Genomic DNA, 21,385 nt, shown 5'->3' on the forward strand with positions numbered 1-21,385 from the left:
CCTGGTCATGGAGAGCGCTAACGACGTGTGAATGTTCTGTGTCTGAAAAAACATCTGTTAGTGCTGTTCGATACAATATTAACCAGGCTGCTGCATTCCAGGAGAAGTGTGCTATTCCTTATTATTCCTTCTCCTTCGGGTCTTTTGTATTTCTGCTGCTGTATCCATGTTCTCCCAATATATCTCCTTCCAGGGTGTATGACTGCATGCTGTTTCTAATTGATATATTTTACAAGATGTGAGTTGCTTACTTAATGAATATGATTGAGCGGTTGCTTAAAAATACTTTCTTGTTTCATTGCATTTTAACTTATAAATGTTTGTTATAATATAATTTGTTTGATAGCATTATTGAATATATCGGATTTTCTTATAATTCTTCTGTATGAAACTGAACAATCAATTCTTCTTAAAGAAATGTGTAAAAATGCAATTGGCAACATACCGCTTATAATCATACTGCTTCTTAAAAATAGTCCAGGCTTCTGCAATTTCTCGACTTACTTGTGCTGTTTCAAGCAATGTTTACCTCTTCCTTGGACCATGTAACTTTTATACGACCAATAAGCTTCCGTTTTGTTGTTAATTGAAAATCTTGAAAATTGTTAAATTATACCACTCAACAGTATCCATTACTCTTGTAAAACAATCCGACTCGATTTGGACCAAAATGTAAAGGGATTTAAATAAAAAAACCCTTGTTTGCAGAAAAATGTGTTAATATTGTAGAACATGAATAACAGAAGACATAGAAAAACCTGATTTGACATTACTAAATTCAAAAGTTTAATTTCTTCTTTTTTCATTGATTTAATGGCTGCTAAAGCGTAAAAACTCCTTGAACAATGTCTTTATTTGAAATTGTGGTTCAGTAAAACAAAAAAGCAACGGTTACTTGATGACATTTGTTACAACCGAGGGCACAAATAACAAAGGATCATTACTTCAAAATTATAGTAAAAAAGTATTAGAGATAAGGTTTAATTGGTGCTGTGAGTAAATCAGGTTTCTACAAGGCTCACTAGTTTCAATGAAGCTACGAAATAATTATATAATCATGTAAAACGTTCATCAGTTAACTCAGATTGAACTAAAAATTTCGTTTCTAATATTTTATTTAATTTCATAAATTTAAGACACTTCATGTAAAATATAATATATAAATTTATTTTTCAGTGACCAATAAATGGCATATTGTAGTTACTGGACATTAATAGGTACAGTTATATGTTGTTCAATTGTTTCATTTACAAGAATTATACAATTGTTTAGTCTTGAAAAAGACTTAAACGCATTTAAGTACTTAGTTCGTAGTATATATGTAGTTTCGGATCATAACACATTTCTGATTGCAGAGTTATTAACTATTCCAATAGGCAAGTTTAAATCCTCAGGGTACGTTTAGTTATAAACAGGCTTTATTATGCTCATTCCATTGCAACTGTATATATAATTTGTTGCTTTCCATTGGCTTTTTATAATATATTTTGTAAATTATTATAATAATTATTGATTTGTGTAGAAACAATTATACAACGGACTTCAAACTTTGTAAGGTTTGGTAGAAAATCTGCATTCAATGATAATTGTCAGTAACATAAGAAAAAATAATACATTATGGGCGTATATGTTATTTAGTTTTTACTTTATTTAGCTAAGAATTAAATTGACTATATTCTAGCACAAAAAATAGTTACAATTTGCAATAGCAATACGAGTAAAATAACGCAATATTAGTGATAATAATTTACCAAAGCCTTTTGTGTAATGTAAGGCTCGGGTTTAGGAAAAGTAGGCACAGTTGGACCGGTTTTTAGGTGAATAAAGTGAATGTTGTAATATATTAACTAGGGCATACTGTTACAAATGCAATAATTTATCCTAAAACCGCAAACTTTGTTACATGTTTGTGTACTTGTGTTGCTTATAGTGTAGGGAAATATGAAACATGTCTCACTATACCAGTTTATACATACACATTATTAATTCAATGTACTTTATATTGAAGTCATTGTTTTCTATTTACTTTTAATAAAATGTTACACAATTTCAACGAAACTTGCTTTTTTAATTATTAAAAAATAGGAAGAAATGAAATTCGTTTGTGTACCCAGGCCTGACCTATTAACATACATTGCGCGTGATGTATGCGCGTGTGTTGGCACAAATCATGTGTTTCCTATTCGAGCGGTCGTTGTATGCACAACTTATTTCCTTCCTCGGTCAATTTCCTTGACATATAATCGCTACCAACTTCCAATTATTTTTTTTACTCTGTATTGTATTCGATAATTATGTTTAGTCACGTACACCGATATGCCAACAGGAACTTTCTGAAAATACTTATGTTGGAACACTTGGAAACGTTAAATATTAAGTACTAGCTGTCGCATGTGTTTCTGTCGGCACGGAATTCAAACAGAACTTAATTACTAGCTACTATTAATGTGATCTTTCATTGTATGTTCTAAATATAACCAAATTTCATTGAGATCCATGCAGCTGTGCAAACATTTGCTTTTATAATATTAGTAAGATTTTAGTGCTTGTTCACGTTAACTCGCATATATGCAAGTGTTAACTAACTTGAAATTTAACTTCCCTCGAATTAGTATTATTCCTATCTACTAGTAAAAGCTGTTGTTTAGTATGTGACGTAAGGACACCAAAATCCTCGTTACTCTGAGGGGTATAGTATGTAAAATACTTTGATTTGAATATCAGATAAATGGGAAAACATTTTCAAACTGTTTATAAGTTTAAATACAAAATTTTGATGCAGGTAAGGCCCCTATCTAATAGCAGCAAATTCTTGTCTTCACACTTTGATTTAATTTCTCAGAAATTATCAAAAGCGTTATAGACTTTATCAATTAACCTCAGCGTTCGCGGATATTTAAAAAAAAAACTTTCTATCATCATTATCTACGTTTAAGTTTAGACACGGAACTAATTCATATTAATTTATAAAGTTAAATCTTATCTTATCTTCTTATATATATAAAAAATTAGAATAATTGCCGAAAAACCCCCTAAAAACAGCCCTTTTCTTTTTCCCATATAAACGATTGAATGGATCTTGCTGAAACTTGGCGTAGATGTAGATAGAAAATAGTGTGGAAGAACACATAGGCTAATTAGTATGTTTTTTTTTAATTACGCTCGGACGGAGTCGCGGGTGAGAGCTAGTGTAAAGTACATGTTTTTACACATGTTCTGCTTGCGCGTTTTTCCTACGTAAGATTATTTATATTAATAGCAGTTTATTTTAATGTGAGTGCAGTGCATTAAACACAATATAAATATTATATTATTTGTTGATATTTCCGTCTGTTTAAGAAATTTATATTTGTCTGTATTGTTAGTGCGTCTGTTTGTGTATCATTTATAATGTTTTTACAACAAACTGTTCATGTCATCAGTCATGAGTCGTCTCTTTACGGATATTTATATTTACGACGTGTACATATCATTTGTGTGAAATGGATAAACTTAATTAAATAGAGTTGACTCTATCAAATAGTTTGACGACACATTATGTAGTTCTTAAATCTAAAATAGATGTTGAAATTTTTTAGTTAATTTATCAATTTAAGGGTTTGTTAACACGTCGAATGCCACAACTTTTTTCATATGAAAATACAACAGCCTGAGAGTTCGTGCCACGAGTTCGTGATACTTAACGTGTTAAGGAAGTTAGTCGAATCATAACATTGTATTTGCGTCTATTTTACGATTAATCACAGTGCATATCAATATGATTATCATTTGCCTTTTATAAAAAGTCTTTGAACAATTTCAAAACATATGTAGTTCAAATATATTACTTTTAGTTTGAAGTATAACTTCTATTAATTAGTATAAAGGATTTAGTTAGTGCAGTTTTCGTTTGGAGAAGAAAGCAATATTGCAGTTGCAGTGGTGCGTTGTGTTGTGGTGTGGGTGTCCTGCATGAGCTGCGCAAGAGTCGAACGCCGACCGCGCAACACGCGACCGACTAGGGCGACCATTACAGCCCAATTATATAAAATAGTATACATGAGTTGTTCATTCATTACAAACCAGAGTAAGATGTCTTTGTAATATGTAACTTTCTTGCTAGTATTCTAATTTTAATTTGTATTTGAAACATGTTACCGCAATTGAAGACGACAAAAGTAATATAGTGAACAAATCAAAAGGAACTTAACAGATACAAACGAAATTTTATCAAGATTTTTCTATTCGTAGTTGAACATAAGTGATATTTATCTCAATAATGTGAATACCCATTAAAAAAACTTTAAAATGTGTTACTAAAGTACAAAAATGCCACATTTGGCCACAAGTTTGTGTACACTTAATTATGTAGGTACACATACTTCAACAAATCAAACAGTTTAAGCAAGCATTCTATTTCAAACGACATCTGTGTGTCGAAGGCTGCATTGCATCATGGCCACCCTACCACTGCCCCCCTCCCCAGATCACTCGCCCAGTGGGGGGAGGGGGGTGATGCGGAGACGGCGCTAGTGTGCGCCGGCGCAGGGGACCTATCGAAAGTGCCTCAGTTTAGTGCTCCCTGGTGCCAGTGAAATTTACTACTCAGGACAATCGGGGACTCTAGTTCTAGGACTTGTATTTACATTAGGTATCTTAATTATTATTTCTACGTGGTTATTTTAGTTGTTGTTTTTTCTAATAGTTTAATGTGTTAAGGTTTGATATTCTTAATTTATTGTGATTTATTAATATTTAAAATTGCTTTATGGAAAAATTTTATTTTTTTGTCACAAATATTTTTTTTTTTATTGTAACAAGAAGCAAGTATAAATTTTCATGAACCGTTTTAATTATATTACAGTTCTTGTACAATTCATAGGATAAAATGTTAATTTGACCTTTGCAGTAAGCTCTACACATCCGTCCTATTTTATTTATTTCACTAACTTTATATTAATTTTGTTATATAATTTTAAAATATTTTTATTAATTCAATAATGAAGACTGCAAGAGTTCTAATTAGATCTTATCATTTCTGGCTATCTTGTTTAATCCATAACGTCGTGATATTGTAATTATAATATTTAAAAGTTTCTATAGCTTTTTTTGTTCAATATGTGAATGTTTCTTTTTAATTTTGTAAATATAGATGGCGTCACTTGGAACGAGGAAATATAAAATTTTGTCTAAATTTATTGATTGTAATTAATTAAGTTTTGTACATTTAAAACTTTGCAGATAAAAATGGAAACATGAATGTACACAATATAAAACAGGCAAGCGGTTTAATACAAGCTATCCGCTGTATAATGAATTTATTACACAACTCGAGCGAGAATCGATCCTTGAGCAAATACGATTTCTATTCACTCAGGATACAAGTACATTTAATATGAATTTGTTGCCTCTAATTTTATAGTAAAGCTTACTGTACGTATTTCTAGATTTAGACCAAGTTTTTGTACACAATAGGTCAATAGGATATCCCTGTATACGCGAAACTTTAAGAATTCAAAAAACATTTCGAAAATTATTTTTTACTATTTTGTATGATATTAGCTACCAACTCTATGTGATTTTCCATCTGTATATCTTATTATATCAGAAAAAGTTTGTAATCTGATCCGATCCGAATTCGAAAATTATAAGTTTAAGTTGAAAACTGCAGTGTTACCAAAAATGAGGCGAAGACATCACGTTTCACAATATTATAAACTTAATGTTTAATATTTTTCCCCTAACTTTATTTTTATTTGTGTCAAACTTTAATCTTATTTGAATTGGCCAAATCGTCCCGCAACCCAGGTAGTCAAGTCACTTGTGTGACGTAAACTAAGCTCTTTTTGTAATAAAACGCTAATAAAATACAAAGTTAAGGATAAAGGTTTCATTGGATATTGAAAATAATCAACTAAACACGATATTTAAATGTCAAATTTTAGTGTTATAAAGAAACTAAATAAATGTTTAATAAAATCTCTTCCAGACGAAGGTCAACGATCTCAACAGACGTAGATGCAAGATATCCAACAGAAACAAAACGGCATCGGGCTAATATTTTGGAGTTTTATAAAAGACTTTGTGTATTTATATTTAAAGTTTTTGCTGTACGCTGTGGCTATATACATACTGTTCTACTATTACGACTACTACTTTGGATAGTGTAGGCAGACAGCGATGTGAAGTGTTACTGTGAACATTGTGGAACTTATTGAGTGTTAAACTTATTTCAAATTATCACAACGGACCAGTCGGGTGAGTTTATTACTTTATTTCTAGTATTTAATAAAAATATGTAACATGCATTTGTTAAATAATACTCAGAGAGAGTAAATATGATACTAATATAACGTATTCAGACTTAAATAAAGATCAGATGCAACAAATAATGTTCTTATCATTCTGTATCAGACAAAAACTCGACACAAAATTAATTACTTGTACACGTATTTGATAGTTTTAGTTACATTTACAGGAATGTTTTAATTTAATAAATACACGGACAATATTTATTGAATGAAAGATAAGATACTTGTCTTAGTTGTGTGGAATACAAATATAACTTCGACAATTACCTTTAATAAACTTGCTCGCCTACGCAATTTGTAACATTTGCTTTGTTGATATTTTACATACCTATCTGTTTCTAGTATTCCTGAACTACACTGAATGTTTTTTATGAACAGCTGTCGACATTTTTCTTATTGTGTAGCTTAGAACATATTTCAAATAGTAATCGCTTACAAAACTGGTAATATACTATAAATAAAATAGGCAATAAAATGTAAAAGCGCCTGTCTGCTTGACCCCCGCGACGTAACGCCGACCTTTACCGGCCACACCGACACATGATGGTCAACGTTTAAATATAACGAATTGTAAACAGTAAAGATTAAGACACAGTAAATTTGAAAAAAAGAAATGTCAAAAAACTACATATTTTTATTTAATAATTAGTTAATAGCTGACAAAGCTTTTGCTTGTTTTGTACATGTACAATTGTACATGTACAAAATTAAAAAATATCTAAAAAGTATGGTGGAAATATCTACTTATAACTTAAAATGCTATGTACAAAATGATTGAGAGGATATGGACTTATTAAAACCTTTTTTAAAATTAATTATCTGAGCTTTCCTTAAAAGCATTTTTCAAAAGGCAACATTCGATACATTATAGAAAGTATGAAAAAAGTTGCCAAAAATTATTCCATTCGTAAAAAAGCACAGTGTTATGTATCTATAGCTATATGGTAGTTTATTGGCATTTTATTCAAAACAGACATTCGAATGTAAAAGATAGGCTTCTACTGTTGTATATAATATATAATGTGCATGGAAAGGCCATTGATATGCTAAATAGTATATTTTTCGAACCATCAGTTTGATTTCCAGTGAGAGGAAAAAAAACTGTGCTTTTAAAACACTTGCTTGAGTAGATTCAAATTACATGATCTATGTCAAAGGTCGAAAAAAACATTGAATTAATTAAATTGGAACTATCATTAGTTACCACTGAAAGAAACACAACACAACAAACAGTTAAAGTTCAAAAGATGCATTTTGACCTTAAAATGCATTAATCAAATAAGTAATATAATAATAATTAAAAACACGTATAATTTGATATAAGCCTCTAGGCTAATACTAACCACTAGATGAGTTTAGAGTTAAAAAAGTGATCTTAAAAAAAAGAAAGCTAAACTTTGTCTATGCCCCGAACAAAGAGTAAAATTAATCGAAAACCTTCAATAGTTATTTTAATATTTAACTACTTTTACAAACTTATCACAGAATTTTGTACAATAATTTAGTCATTAATCCGATACATGTAGACATTATGTATAAAAAGATATGATGATGTAGAAATAGGCAGTAGATGTTTCTAGATTTTATTTTATTTTGTGTGAAATGTCAGCACGGGCAGAATCGAAAGGCGGCGGCTTGACTTGGCTTGCGTTCTTAAGACCTTCCCGAGTATGTAGACTTAAGAATTTACTGCACAGTACCTTTACATAATAAGTTTATTTATACCACAGATAATATAATACCATTTAATTTTTATTTGTTATTTACTTTATTAAAATTCGAATAAGTAAACAACAAAATCATTTTTTATGTAGCAGCTTTAATGTTAGTAAAAAATATAAAAAGAAAAATATTGCTCACTGCCAGAACAATTCCTACACTTTATAAATATTACAAAGAAACGATACAATGTTTTGCGTAACACTAAAAAGAGTGCTTATAAATTTTTCCAATTTCTTATATTAAGTAGAATTTTAATAAATGCAATAAATTTTCATTCACTTGTCGTCAGAAGTTGTATTAAAAAAATACGAACGCTTTTATAGCGAAGTTATTTTGTTTGTATGATTTTACTGAAGTTAATTCGTGGTATTTATACTGTTGACTTTGTTAGTATTCTGCGAAAGCGCGATTGAATGTTGCGGAAGTTTCGTGTGTGAAGAACAAAGAACACGAAATTGATGCTTTGGTTATTTATACATCAAGTCCGTAACAAGGAATTTCAGGGAAAGATCAAGGATTTCCATTCAACATACCTAATTTAGTTATATTTTTAATGCTGTCCATTCTAAAACTTCGTAAGTCTGTGCGAAACTATCGAGTAACTAGCCGGCCTTGGGTGTCGCGCAGCGGGCGGCGGGGGACGGGCGACAAGGTTGCGTCGCGACAAACCAAATGTGACCCGGACGTTGTGGTTTAAGACATACATACGTATTTAATGCATGCTATCCTAAAGAACTACCCCAATGAGGAATATCGTACTTCAACTGCCGCACTCAAAGTCGTAAGTTTACCCCTTTAGTGTAATTGCAGTATAAATCTACACTAAGACGGTGCCTGAGTGCGACAACACTTAACAATTTAATTCTAAAGTTCTAAAAGTTTAGACTAACTAAAAGTTAGTCTAAAATTATTAATAGGTACTTAGTCAAACTGTATATATCTATTAATACAGTCAGCTGTTCATTACCGGAAGCTCGTCTCGTCAGAGTTCTGTAGCGGGCTGTTACCTAACCGCCTCTCGTTACAACACTCGCGCAAACAAAAGACACTTGGTATCGCAGAAACAATAAGGGTTACGATATAGCGCACGAGCGGACAAACAGCGGTAAGAATTGACTAACATGTGTCGCTTGTTTTGAAGCAATTTGAAAATCTACACATACATTTTTTTTATGAATGCATAAAAGAAAGTCGTGTTAGTAACATTATGACACTGAAACATCTGAACCCATTTGCCTGAAAATTATTGGGGAGGTAGCTTCGAACCAGGCGACAGACATAGGATACTTTTTATCTGGTTTCCTTTTTTTAGAGTCGCGGATAAAGGTTAGTGTCTACGTATTTATCTATTTCCTAGATCCAGTAACGATTTTAGAGATTTAGTCAGTGGAATAAGAACATTTGTGAGAGATGAAGGTTATAGAGCTTTAATACATTAGTTAGTGTTTCAGCTTATCGCTTTCCGCGCTCACTGTGTCAACATTAAGTCGTGAGCGCTTGAGCTATCGGATGTTACACCAATAACGGAATTCACTCACTTTTTATTACAAATTTAGATCTCATAAGCACTATGTTTTACATCCGTAATTGTTAATAAGTATTGAGGTCTAATAACACTATTTGTCGCACGTGACTCCGTCCGAGATACCTTCAAACAAACATCCAACTATCTGACTATCTAAACTTTTGCATTTATAAAATTAGTAAGAAGTAAGATAACATTAGTAAGACTAGTAAGATAAAGGCTAAATTCAAACTTTTAGTTTTTAATAAAAAAAATATAAAACACTAGTCACGCTTCATTTGGTTAAGAATGATATAATATCTGTTTATTATTTGATTTACAACTTCCTTAATATAAAATTAGTCGTTGATCTTTCAAATAATACAGATACATATTGACCTACATATTTAAATTAACATATAATTTGCGATTTCTATAATTTATAAGACTAATTCAAATGTCCAGATGTGTTCGATGAAGGCAGCATCTTTATTAAATCGCCGCATTATGATAATGCACATAATATGCGCTTATTACATAATTTGCAATAACCTGACATTTTCGCTAAAAGCTCATATGACCAGGTGTTACGTAATTCACGGATAGTATTGGAAAAAAAAACGAAAACCAGTTTCAACTGGTATTTACTCTCTAGCAACGACATTTTTAAATATTCAAGTTCAAATATAAACTAGTTGCTTTTAATTATACAGATTAAAAGCAAGTTTGAAAAGTGTTCAAATGTTTCATGTGCACTATTTGTTAATTTGAAAACGATTTAGTGCTAAGAATAAAAACAAATGATATATTACATTTTAAAAGTCTTTTGGAAAAGTCGCTAATTATTTTCTTCTATAGAGTATCGCAAATACGTTTAAGTTTTCCCTTGTTTAGGAATTATAGTTCATTAACAAAAATCACAGACGAGGCTTAGATAAACAACTTTAGAATTACGTAAATGTATGTAAGACATTTTATCCCATATTTTCCACGACAAATTATTGTCACCGGCTATTTATTTGAGCCGGGGCCGGTGAGCCGAGCGCGCGGGCGACGGCGCCCTGCTGACCCACTTTGCACAATTGGTTAGCGTGATGCCACCGCAACTGACAGTGCCGTAATACTTAACAGCCACTTACCTATCATAAATACTTGTTTGTGTACGAAGTTTTATATGTCATGTGTCAGATAGAATTGTGTCTACGAAAAACAATACTATTTTTTATTTATCTTAGTATATATGTATGATTTAACAACAACACAAGTCAAGTCTGTAGTACAGAGGGGTAGTAAGAGTTCGTTTACTTTTACCACATTCATATATCTCATTGACTTGGATACTCTTAACACCGTCCTCTTTAATACTTGACTAATAATCTGAACGATTTCTCTTTTCTTTTTTTTTATAATTTAAGTACTATATAAATCGACTAGCCGCTGGTCTCTAATACCAATATCTCTGTATAAAACATATCGATATCCCTGTGATTATCTTACAACAAGATAACAATATATTTTACAGGCTGACTTTAGTCTCAGAAACCCATAGTAAGAACTGTATCATCATCATCAGCTCACTATACGTCCCCACCGAGGGGCACGGAGCCTACCCTAAACCAAGGGTGAACTGTATACGAAGGTTGTAATGTTGTTATATTTCATTAGAGTTGTATATTGCAACAAGAAACATGTCAGTTGCAATTAAAAACCCATAATCCTGTCGATACATCATTTACATCAAAAACCTAATACACGTTATTCAAATATCATTAAAGTTAACTCAAAAGGTAACTAAAGGAAACTATTATAGCCACATCACAATGTTATGTATTTTTATTTCAACATTAAGACTTTTGAAAGAAGAAAAAGCTGCCCTTGCCTTCCTTAACAATATATTAATAATATTTGTAATACTGTATATTTCTTGCTTTTTTCTGTTTGAACAAAGGAAAAATATCAATAAAATAGCGATGTTTAAAATATTATCAGTGATCCAACTGCATACTGCATAGAACATTGCAAACTGCATTCGTACATTCGAGTCACGTCGCAGTATCGTACATAAATCGTCAATCTTTTATATTTCCATTGTCTGAAACATTCTGTATGTCAACAGTTGCCACTAACTCTTTGTTCATTTTATTTAAAATTTATTTACAAACGATATTTATTAATAGTTTATAAGGAAAAATGTTGTTTGTTTTCCTACACTACATAAATGCCCTGATATCTTTGTATATTCTCAACCTGTTTTATGAAAATAGTAGAAATTATGAATCGTCAATTTGGACGTGGAAAACCTAATGCGGTTCTATATAGACAGGTTACTATGATGATTATTTATATGTTACATTTAAAATAATAAGCAATGAAAATGATTCATTTATCAATGTACACGACACAGTATGTAACAGACAAAATTTTATTATATTTCACAGTTTTATCATAATTATTTTTAAAATAAAACCTTTTCTATACAGTTAAATCTATAAACTCTACATAATAAATTGTAAAGTTCAAATTTTATTTATAATATAAAAGACAATTCGTTGTGTGTATTTGTTTCATAATCAAGTATATTTTAAGACGACGATGTATTGTTCACACGGCAATAAGAAAGCCTTGCTGTATGTATGTTCTATGTACGCAATGATATTTGCAACCGCCGGTACACTTCATATATCAAATGCAAATAAATTACGTTTTGTAACACTCCTACCGCCGAGCAAATATTATTGAGGTTACCGTACCCGCCGCCGATAGCTTGTCGCTTGTCATCTCTTGTCACCTGTCACTTGCCTCCCGGCGAAATCAATCATCATTCAACTCATTGACATTACCTGAAGAGTATATCAACATATCTAAGTATAATTAAATTACCTTATGTTCATGATGATGATGTTCGTACAAAAAATTACTCTCAGTTAATAGTGTTAACAAATTTCTTAGCGTGGATTTCCATTGCTGAAACACTAAAACTATTATCAGTGGAAATTCAAGTGAGTTTATCAAAACACTTTAATATCGTTAACTTTTTCTTGAATTTCTACTAAACAAAAGAAATCGTAAATACATTTTAATCAAGGGCAAATCATCGATTGTCCTAAAAGTTCAAGTGAAAAGGTGAGTTCAAGGTGAAAGAGACCATTACATGTTGACCAAAACCTAGTAGGCTAGTAGGTGAACCTACTTCACTTAATAAGGCGGTAATGAGTCCTTATTCCTATTTAGTCAAGTAACAAACGCTTCGCATATTCTATATACCGTTACCTGATCGTAAAGGGACGACATGGTCGAATCTTACGCCGCCATACACAGACGGTTACAACGCACATACAGCGACTTGTTGCTGCCTCTGTCAACTACTTAAAGCAGTACGTGTATGTACCTTACACAGTCTGACATGGTCGTGAACTATTGGAAACATTTGCGGAATGAACCGCGACTCATTTAAAAGCTCAATCGGCTTGTGAGACATTCCTAATGTTTTTAGCATAAGATTGCACATACTTTAATGAAGATGGTCAACTAATTGCTTCTATGAAAGATCAGAAAGAACAAGACATATGTGTAGTTTTTATCGTGAGAAATTTTGCTCTAATGATTTGCTCAAAGGTCTCTGAGAGTAAATTATTTTAATTGGGCTTAGTTAGCAAGGCAAAGAGAGGCCGCGGGGCGAGCATATGGAAGTAAACTATGTCTGCGCACAGTAACCCGAGCACGTCTGTCCGTCCGTCTGTCACGTTGCATAACTGTAGAGCTTACGTGACACGGAATTATTATATATATTTCGCTGCGCCTCCGCGCGCGGCTTCGCTCGTTCTTTTGCAATATTAAGCGCGTGAGTACACATATTAATAATGAATAAAAGTTTTGAACAGTTAAATTCTTGTTGTAACTTTAGCTGTGAACTTAACAGATTTATTTTTTTGTTTTAATAATGATTTTGTATATGACACTCATTATATATGATTAATTTTCCATCGTAACACATTCCGTGGCGTTTGTAATTTTCCTTTACGAGACAACCTTGGGCTTCAATGACTACCATTCTAATTGATACGAGTTTTTGTCAGAGCTTAGTTAGTCGTGTTGTTTATTAATTATTATAAAACATTACAATTATTCGACAGCCAAGAAACTTGATAGCTATAATATTCAGGAGAGACGTGTAGCAGATGTTGATAGAATTAAGTTAGTCTAACATTTAGTTTTAATCTTTTTAAAAATCTTTGCATATATTTAAAACTCCATATGAAATAGCATCACGACAGGCAGCCGAGCGGAGTGTCTGCAGGCGTGCGTTCTCAGGAGAGAAAGCTGACGACAATTGTTTAACATTGTTAAGTAAATGTTATAAATATGATGAGTTGAAAACTGTAGAATTAAAGCAAAACGCATAGAGTAGAATAGTCGAAATGCGGGGTGAAAGAATCGTTGTGGGTGAACTATCCACAAGATAGACCTGATCTGGTCAAAATGGGGTGAATATTAATTTGTGAAGATTCAATAAAAGCAGTTGTAGCGAAGAAGAATGGATGAATATATTTATACAATTACGAATGTCAAGATGGAAATTTGTACTATACATTTTAGAAATGTATTTACGTAAAATTATGACTTAAGTAGTGTAGAGCCACAGTTTCACATACTTTTGGTTTTTGTTAACCCCTTTTTGGGTGTTGGTCGTGTCATTTGGATTCAAACCCGTAATCCACGTATTAAGGTGCTATGTGCGTTGGGCACGCGGGGCAAACGCGGGGTAAGCACGGCCGTAGTGAAAGTACGCGACAGAGCGTAGCGCGCTCGTTCCCAACGTTGCACGTCATACGGTTTTTATAGCACGACATATTAACAACTTTACACGTTTGTTTTTTTAATGACTATTCATTAATACGTTTTTCTTACGTACTACCGATTGTTAAAGTATTTTGATTTATTATAAATTGATACAGTTTTAATTTTGTTTTGTTTACATATTTAAGAAATATGTATTAGTATTCATGCCTATTTGTTTCTTTACGATTTCTTCATTTTATAGTCATCAACCATAAAGGACTCTTTAGTAAGTTGATTCTATTAAAGTAAACTTCATTATCCTTCCTTCTTAGTTGAAAAAAAACCTGCTGCTTTTGCTCACTCGAGAATATCAAATAAATAATTATTTAAGTATGTGTTATTATTTCATAATACTTATTCAGTATGTTTAAGGATTCAGATTTTTACTACCAAAATTAACATAAATTCGATCTAATTTAATGTAATTTTGACGTATTGTGTACAATGGAGACGTATCCCCGATATAAACGTTTGTTATTGGAGTGGAGCTAAGCAATTCTAATTCATTGTAAGCTCGAGTTCTTACTAATAGCAGATTACAAAACGATACGACATCGAGCTCTCCATAAATAACATTACACTACATTGCACAACTAATTGTAACAAACATTTTTGTAACTAGCTGTTGCCTACGACGTCGTTCGCTTTTAAATAAAAAAGAAATATGAGTAACCTTGCTTTTTTATAGATTGTATTTCATCTATGCTCTATATCAATGTACATGTAAGTCAGTTCAGCCGCTCTGCAGTGACATGGTAATATATACAATGTCCTGATAACATACCAAAATTATTTGATATTGTTTGTTTAATTCAGTGTGTGAGACAAACTATGTTTTGCATTTGTTTATTATACGCGTAGCCTAGTTATTAACAAAAACAATTGTTGACTTCTATCTTAGAAAACTATAAAAGACAACAGATTATTATAAATAAAAATATTAACTGTATAGGAAAAATATTAAATGTTTGTATTTCGATTAAAACAAATAAATGAATTAATAATTTAATGTCAAGTCACTAATGCTCGTCTCTAACAGCTTTAAAACTAGTAGTAATTTTAGTAGTAATAGGTATCTAGTACTTCCTAAAATTAGTAATAAAGATCTTACTATGTTTTGATAAACTTGTAGCATAATTTATGAATTTAATATAAGTAAGGCTTTTTATATACATACGGTTACTAAAGCGATGTGTCGTAATACTTGTATTCCAAGAATATTTCCATCTCAATCTCTCTCATTAGATAAACAGAGATAGCAATAGTTTTCTTGTAAATGCGGTAGGACAGTTATTATTAGTTAAGAACATTAGAAAATTTCCGTAGTGTGTTGGGCGACGCTAACAATATGTATGGTAAAAGGACCTCGCAAGGTGAACGACCGCTGCGTATGAAGTTGTATGGACTTCAACAATATTCTGATGCACTTCCTACATACAAATACAATGAATATTATATTAATTTAAAGTGACTCTCTTATGAATAAGATATGATATTGTACATACAAATGTTTTTTTTTTTGTTTTTGTTTATCTGTACTTCATAATTGTTAAGGCCAAAAAATTTTGTAATTAAGTAAAGAAACACAATAGTAAGTTATGAACTCAGTATTGTAATTTAGTACAAGGAGATCTGCAGAAAAGAGTTTGTAGATGTTGTTTAGTTCATCAAGTATCTTGAAATATTTATAACAAGGAAGCAGTTATTCGATAACGAGTCTATCGTTTAACATTCAAATAACCGCTAACAAACATCAATCAGCAACATTTCCTGTTCGTACTTTACATAAGCAACTAAAATACCAATTGCGATATTTATGCAACAATCGAAATCACCAAAATAAAATGGAAACTAACAATGACGCTTCAAGTTAACATTGTACTGATCGATTCAGTTCCGTCACTAAACAATTTGTTAAACAAAAGCATCACAATTTGATTTCAAAATTCTAGTCGCGTCAATGTTACTCAAGACCCAGTGACAGTCGCCGCTAACAACGGCTTTTGGTCGAACATTAGAATTTTAGATCGTCATTAAAGTATTATTTGAAATAAACATTTTACAGTTATATTTAAACAAACGAGAGTTCAACAGTTAAAGAAGCAATTCATATCGTTCTTTTGATATATGGCTGTAAAATATTTACTTCTTACTAATATTATAAATGCGAATGTTTGGAGAAATGTATGTTTGTTTGGAGGTATTACCCGAACAGCTGAACGGATCTTAATGAAATTTGGGATATATATAGATCATAGTCCGGAAGAACATATAGGCTACTGATTATGTTTTTTCAAATCCGCGCAGACGGAGTCGCTGGCGACCGCTAGTCTGTTATAAAAACAAATAAAAATGGATAATTTTCATGCGCAATTTTCCATAAAGTGAACTTTGTTTAGGTCAAATAGCTTTCTAAATTTAGTAGTCGTCATTTAAGTATTATATTTATTTATAGATGTTTTGTTTATACTTTTCATATTTATTACGCAGTCCCTTTTAGTAAAAAAGGTATTCAAATAAGTTTTGTTTTTAATACGACAAGTTTAACTCGCTTCACCAGTACTCTAGGTATGTAGCGATTTCCATTACGATCGTAAATAAAGACGTGGCCTTTAAAATAACTTATTCTAGAAGCTTGAATACAGAAAAATGCTAGTTTTACTCAATTTATTGCAAATTTATGTATGTTTGCGTCGTGTGGGAACAATGCAAGGCCTCCCTCTGTTCACTATTACTGTGTACTTGTGCGTTATATCGAGTATATACACAGTTTAAAAACTAACTAGGGACACAATAAACTGTCGAAATAAATATATAGCGTAGAATTAGTAAATCACGTGCACTATAAATTTTTCATATTGGCTTAACCCTAAATGCGACGAAATTTTTTGTAGCGAAAAAATTGTTTTTGTAGTAAAGTCATACTTACGTAATTTTCTCTAAACTAGTTCAGAAGATTTTTTTTATTAGTTGTTCATCTGGACACCATCGAATTAAGGGTTATTTTATTTTTCTACAGAGAAAAAGAACGATTACACTATGTTTACTGTTTACAGTTTTACGGTGACATAGGAATATATGATTTAGTAAGATTTGAATGCGCCGGTTTTATATTATTTCACGGACACGAAGCCGTGAGCATTTTCCACACATGTTGTCCGGCGTCCGGTGTCCGGTGTACATCTCCCGCACTCGGATGCTTATCTTAAAATAATTGTATTTATTCAACAACGTTTCGTATAACTGAATATACATGAAACTTTCTAATTGTTTTGAAGATTTTAAATCTTGTTATGTGTTTATGTAAAAATATATTTTAATAAGCAAGCGTTATAGTTACACTTGTTATTTTACTATTATTAAAAACTTATAAATTTCCCTTAGATGTAAGAATTTGTAAAAGAAAATAACTTAATAAATAAAAAAATATATTATCTTATTTATTCTGTAACTTTTCTATCAATAATTATTACGTAAATTAAGGTGAACAAATGTTTATTTGTTTATTAGTAATTTTGATATAAAAATCATGTTTTATATTGTTGCAGGTCACACTGGCAGAATGAAACGCTCTCGACACAGATGGCTGGGACTCAGCTTGTTTTGTAAGTTAATTCTATTCCCATTACCGAAACACAACTCACAAAAACACTACATTTTGTTTATTCAACCTAGAATTCTTTGAGAAATAATATAGGACCACTAAGATTTTCTAAGGCGTCTCTCAGGTATACTTAGGTAGGAAGACTTGAAAAACAACTAAGGGTAAATAGAGGCTAGATGTGTAAGTAATAAAGGAGCAGTCTAAAGTAATTGACTACAAATATAAACATCCTTAACTGTTAGTTCACACGATTGAAATGTTCTCATCAAAAACCGTTTGATACATACTGAGATCATAACATGGATTTTGCTGTAAAAAGCAACATAGGGTTGTAATTACTAAATTTATACTTTTATTACATTTCTCTTAGGTTTAAGTTATCAAAACAGTTCTTATATTAAATTAAACTATATAACATGTGTGAATATTCAAATTAAATCTTTTTATGATATCTCTATACTTTATTACTTACAAATAGGAAGAATACTGGTATTTAGCAAAGAGGTCGCCAAGGCAATTGGCCAAGAACACGACACTAACCAACCTTGAAACTAGTTATAAAAAACTCATATTTTCTGTTAATATCACTTTGATGGAAACTCATTTATAATTTATCAAAATATCACCTCTGATTTTTGTATAATTAATTATTAATATGAATCATAATTTCATTGACAGTGACCAGTCTAACTTGTCCTATAGAATAAACAGTTTTAACAAGATTTCCAAGTGTAAGATGTCTAAAATATCTCAGTTGAATGTAATTTTTGTGATTGATGAATGGATTCCTCTTAAAATACTTTTGTCTAACTATAGATCGTGGTATTTTGTGCCTATATGATTGTAAGGAAAGTTAACAGGCGCGTTTATATTTAAACGAAGACATTTCCATGCAATGTACTAATGCGCTTAGCTTATTCAAACGTTATATTTTTTTATCACTTTAGAACCTAATTCAATAAGCACATAATATGTGTGAAGGATATATATTACTAGTTTTCGCAACGAGTTCATCAGAAACGGGAAGCTGAGTTTTATTGGTCATGCTCTGTTAAATAACGATCGTATTCAGATTTATTACATTCATCTAATATAGATTTTAAATGAAGCCATCAAGTTTTATTCTAATTTAAATAAGTAAAAAATTTCATAGTATTTCCTGGTTTTTTATAGCAAAAACTAGAATTCGCCAAACCACAAATTGTCGCATTTGCAGATGCGTTGCCTTTAATCGACATAGGAGTACAGATAGTGAATATTTCCTTTTCTTATGTATTCCTCTGCCGAATCCACCTCTCCTTTCGATCCCTTTCTTATATGAAAAGAGTGTAAACTGGAAGTGGACTTAATTAGTTTTTCGTTATAAGCCTCGCTGTAAACGTTTGCTCGAACAAACCATTCAAGCTAAGTTTTTATTTAAATTGACATTGATCATTTAATTGTTATTAATTCGGTTTCGATTCGCATTCACTGCTTATAGGATTCAGGAGTCTAGTACAAGTCTACGAAAAGTAGACACAATGTTTTAATGTAGTGTTTTAGTATTGACTTGTGTAAGCCTCCGTGGCGCAATGGTTAGCGCGTTCGGCTGTTAACCGAAAGGTTGGTGGTTCGAGCCCACCCGGGGGCGGATATTGTTTTGCCTCTGACGTTCATAACCAGACTAGAAAATATTTTGCCTGCATAAATATATACTGCTGTCTCTGTTTTTCATAAACAGAATGAAAGATATGACAATGTACTTTCTTATAAGTGTTAAGGAAAATCAAGACGTTTTTTCAAACTAAAATTGAACTAGAATTTCGTAATAACTATTGGAAGATTTGTTTTAATGAATGTGATGCACGAATCCACAAAAGTCAAGGATATAGAATGGCGTAACATTTCACGTTCGCTTCAAATCCTCTTGAATTCTGAAGCCGATAAATAAACTTATTATAAAGTCGAGAATTGACTATAAAATAAGCAATAAAAGCGATGGAGTTCAAGAGAAGACGATCGATAACCAAAAGGTTAAGGATGGAATAGATTTTAACACCTTATTATTTGGAATACAAACTCTTTTGTATAAATTTACACTCACAAATATACCTTGGGGCATTTAAGTTAATGGTACTTAAAAAACCTAAACGAATCTAAGTCTACAAATGTCAAGATTCAATGATTTTGAATGATAAATATATGTTAAAAACCATTAATAATCATGTACATGTTTTATGACATATTAAAGCATATGTTTTAGTAATAAATGATTAATTTGACCTTATTTTTTTCCACTCTTTTATAAATATTTTAATTTAAAATATTTGTACCTCTTTCTTGCTTCCTTGAAAAAACATCGTCAAAAAAGTTGTGTTTCCTTGCTTGCAGGTATAAAAATGTTAACTATAGTTTTTAACTTAAATACGAAAGGTCACAAAATTTCTTGTAGCCTTTATAATATCGTAATATGGCGAAGTAAAAAATGTTTGATGATATCATTGAAGAAATACAATATTTTATTATAATGTAACTTATTTATCATAGAAAAATAATTATTTAAAAGTAAAATGTTGAAAGCCATGAAATTAAATGATAAAACGTGACAGATCGTGAGGCTGTATCATTATATTAATTTGCTTTCTTACTTTTTGTCTTGTAGATTTAGTGGCCATTGCACACAACCCATTCTGAGTTCCATTAGGAATAATGTACACAGATTTGAGACAATTATACTCGTACCATTTAGAATTACTCAAATAATGTATGTAAATCTATATCTAATACTAAGTCATAAAACCTGTTTCATACACATAAACATATAAAAAAACCAAAGCTCCTTAATTAACTTATTTTCATACTTTCATTCCGTACTTATTCCGCAATGCCAAGACATACTGACCTTTCAATTACGAGACGGGAGCTACACACTGCTGAACATCTTCATATCGTCATCTGGATTAATTTCTAATATTTACTTTTAGGTGTGTTAATGTTGGTGGTGTCAGTTGAGGTGCCGGGCGCGCGTGCAGTGCGCGCCACCTCACTCATCTTCGCCAAGACTTCCAGCACGACCAGCGCACCAGAAGACACCTCGGAGACAGAAGATGATGCAATGGTAATGTATTGCTTGTAGTAAGATAATTGATAAGTTTCTTGTGGCATCTACATTTGTTAGAACCACAACAGTTTCTTATACATAACTAGAAATGAACAAGATCGATCGACGCTATTAAATATCTCATTCTACAAAGACTATTCAGACGTACAGTTCTATTAATAAAGTTCATCTAATTAATAATCACAGCATTACAAGAATATGTATAATACAAGTACGCCATATTTCATGCAGGAAACTATACCGTAGGTTCTCAGCTGGCACACAAGGTGACTTACTTTCCATTCCATACAACACGTCGAATGCTTCGCGTGCCGATCCTATATTAA

At 31.6% G+C, this 21,385-nt stretch overlaps 1 protein-coding gene and 1 non-coding gene across 8 annotated transcripts in view; both read left to right on the forward strand.

The window, feature by feature from the left end:
• LOC106124479 (cell surface glycoprotein 1) overlaps nucleotides 1–21,385 on the forward strand; it is a 33,990-nt gene that overhangs the window by 7,944 nt on the left and 4,661 nt on the right. For 2 of the 7 annotated variants that reach the window (XM_013321171.1, XM_013321172.1), the window contains exons 2-4: nucleotides 5,969–6,237; nucleotides 17,904–17,960; nucleotides 20,923–21,056. In XM_013321171.1, the coding sequence (XP_013176625.1) occupies nucleotides 17,918–17,960; nucleotides 20,923–21,056 (177 nt within the window). In that variant the 5' untranslated portion in view covers nucleotides 5,969–6,237; nucleotides 17,904–17,917. 7 annotated transcript variants of the gene reach the window in all.
• On the forward strand, nucleotides 19,517–19,589 carry TRNAN-GUU (transfer RNA asparagine (anticodon GUU)). The gene has a single exon. It is a non-coding gene; the product is annotated as a tRNA-Asn (tRNA).

The sequence above is a fragment of the Papilio xuthus genome, unplaced genomic scaffold (genome assembly GCF_000836235.2).
Source record: "Papilio xuthus unplaced genomic scaffold, Pxut_1.1 DF825946.1, whole genome shotgun sequence".
In the NCBI taxonomy this organism is placed as follows: domain Eukaryota; kingdom Metazoa; phylum Arthropoda; class Insecta; order Lepidoptera; family Papilionidae; genus Papilio; species Papilio xuthus.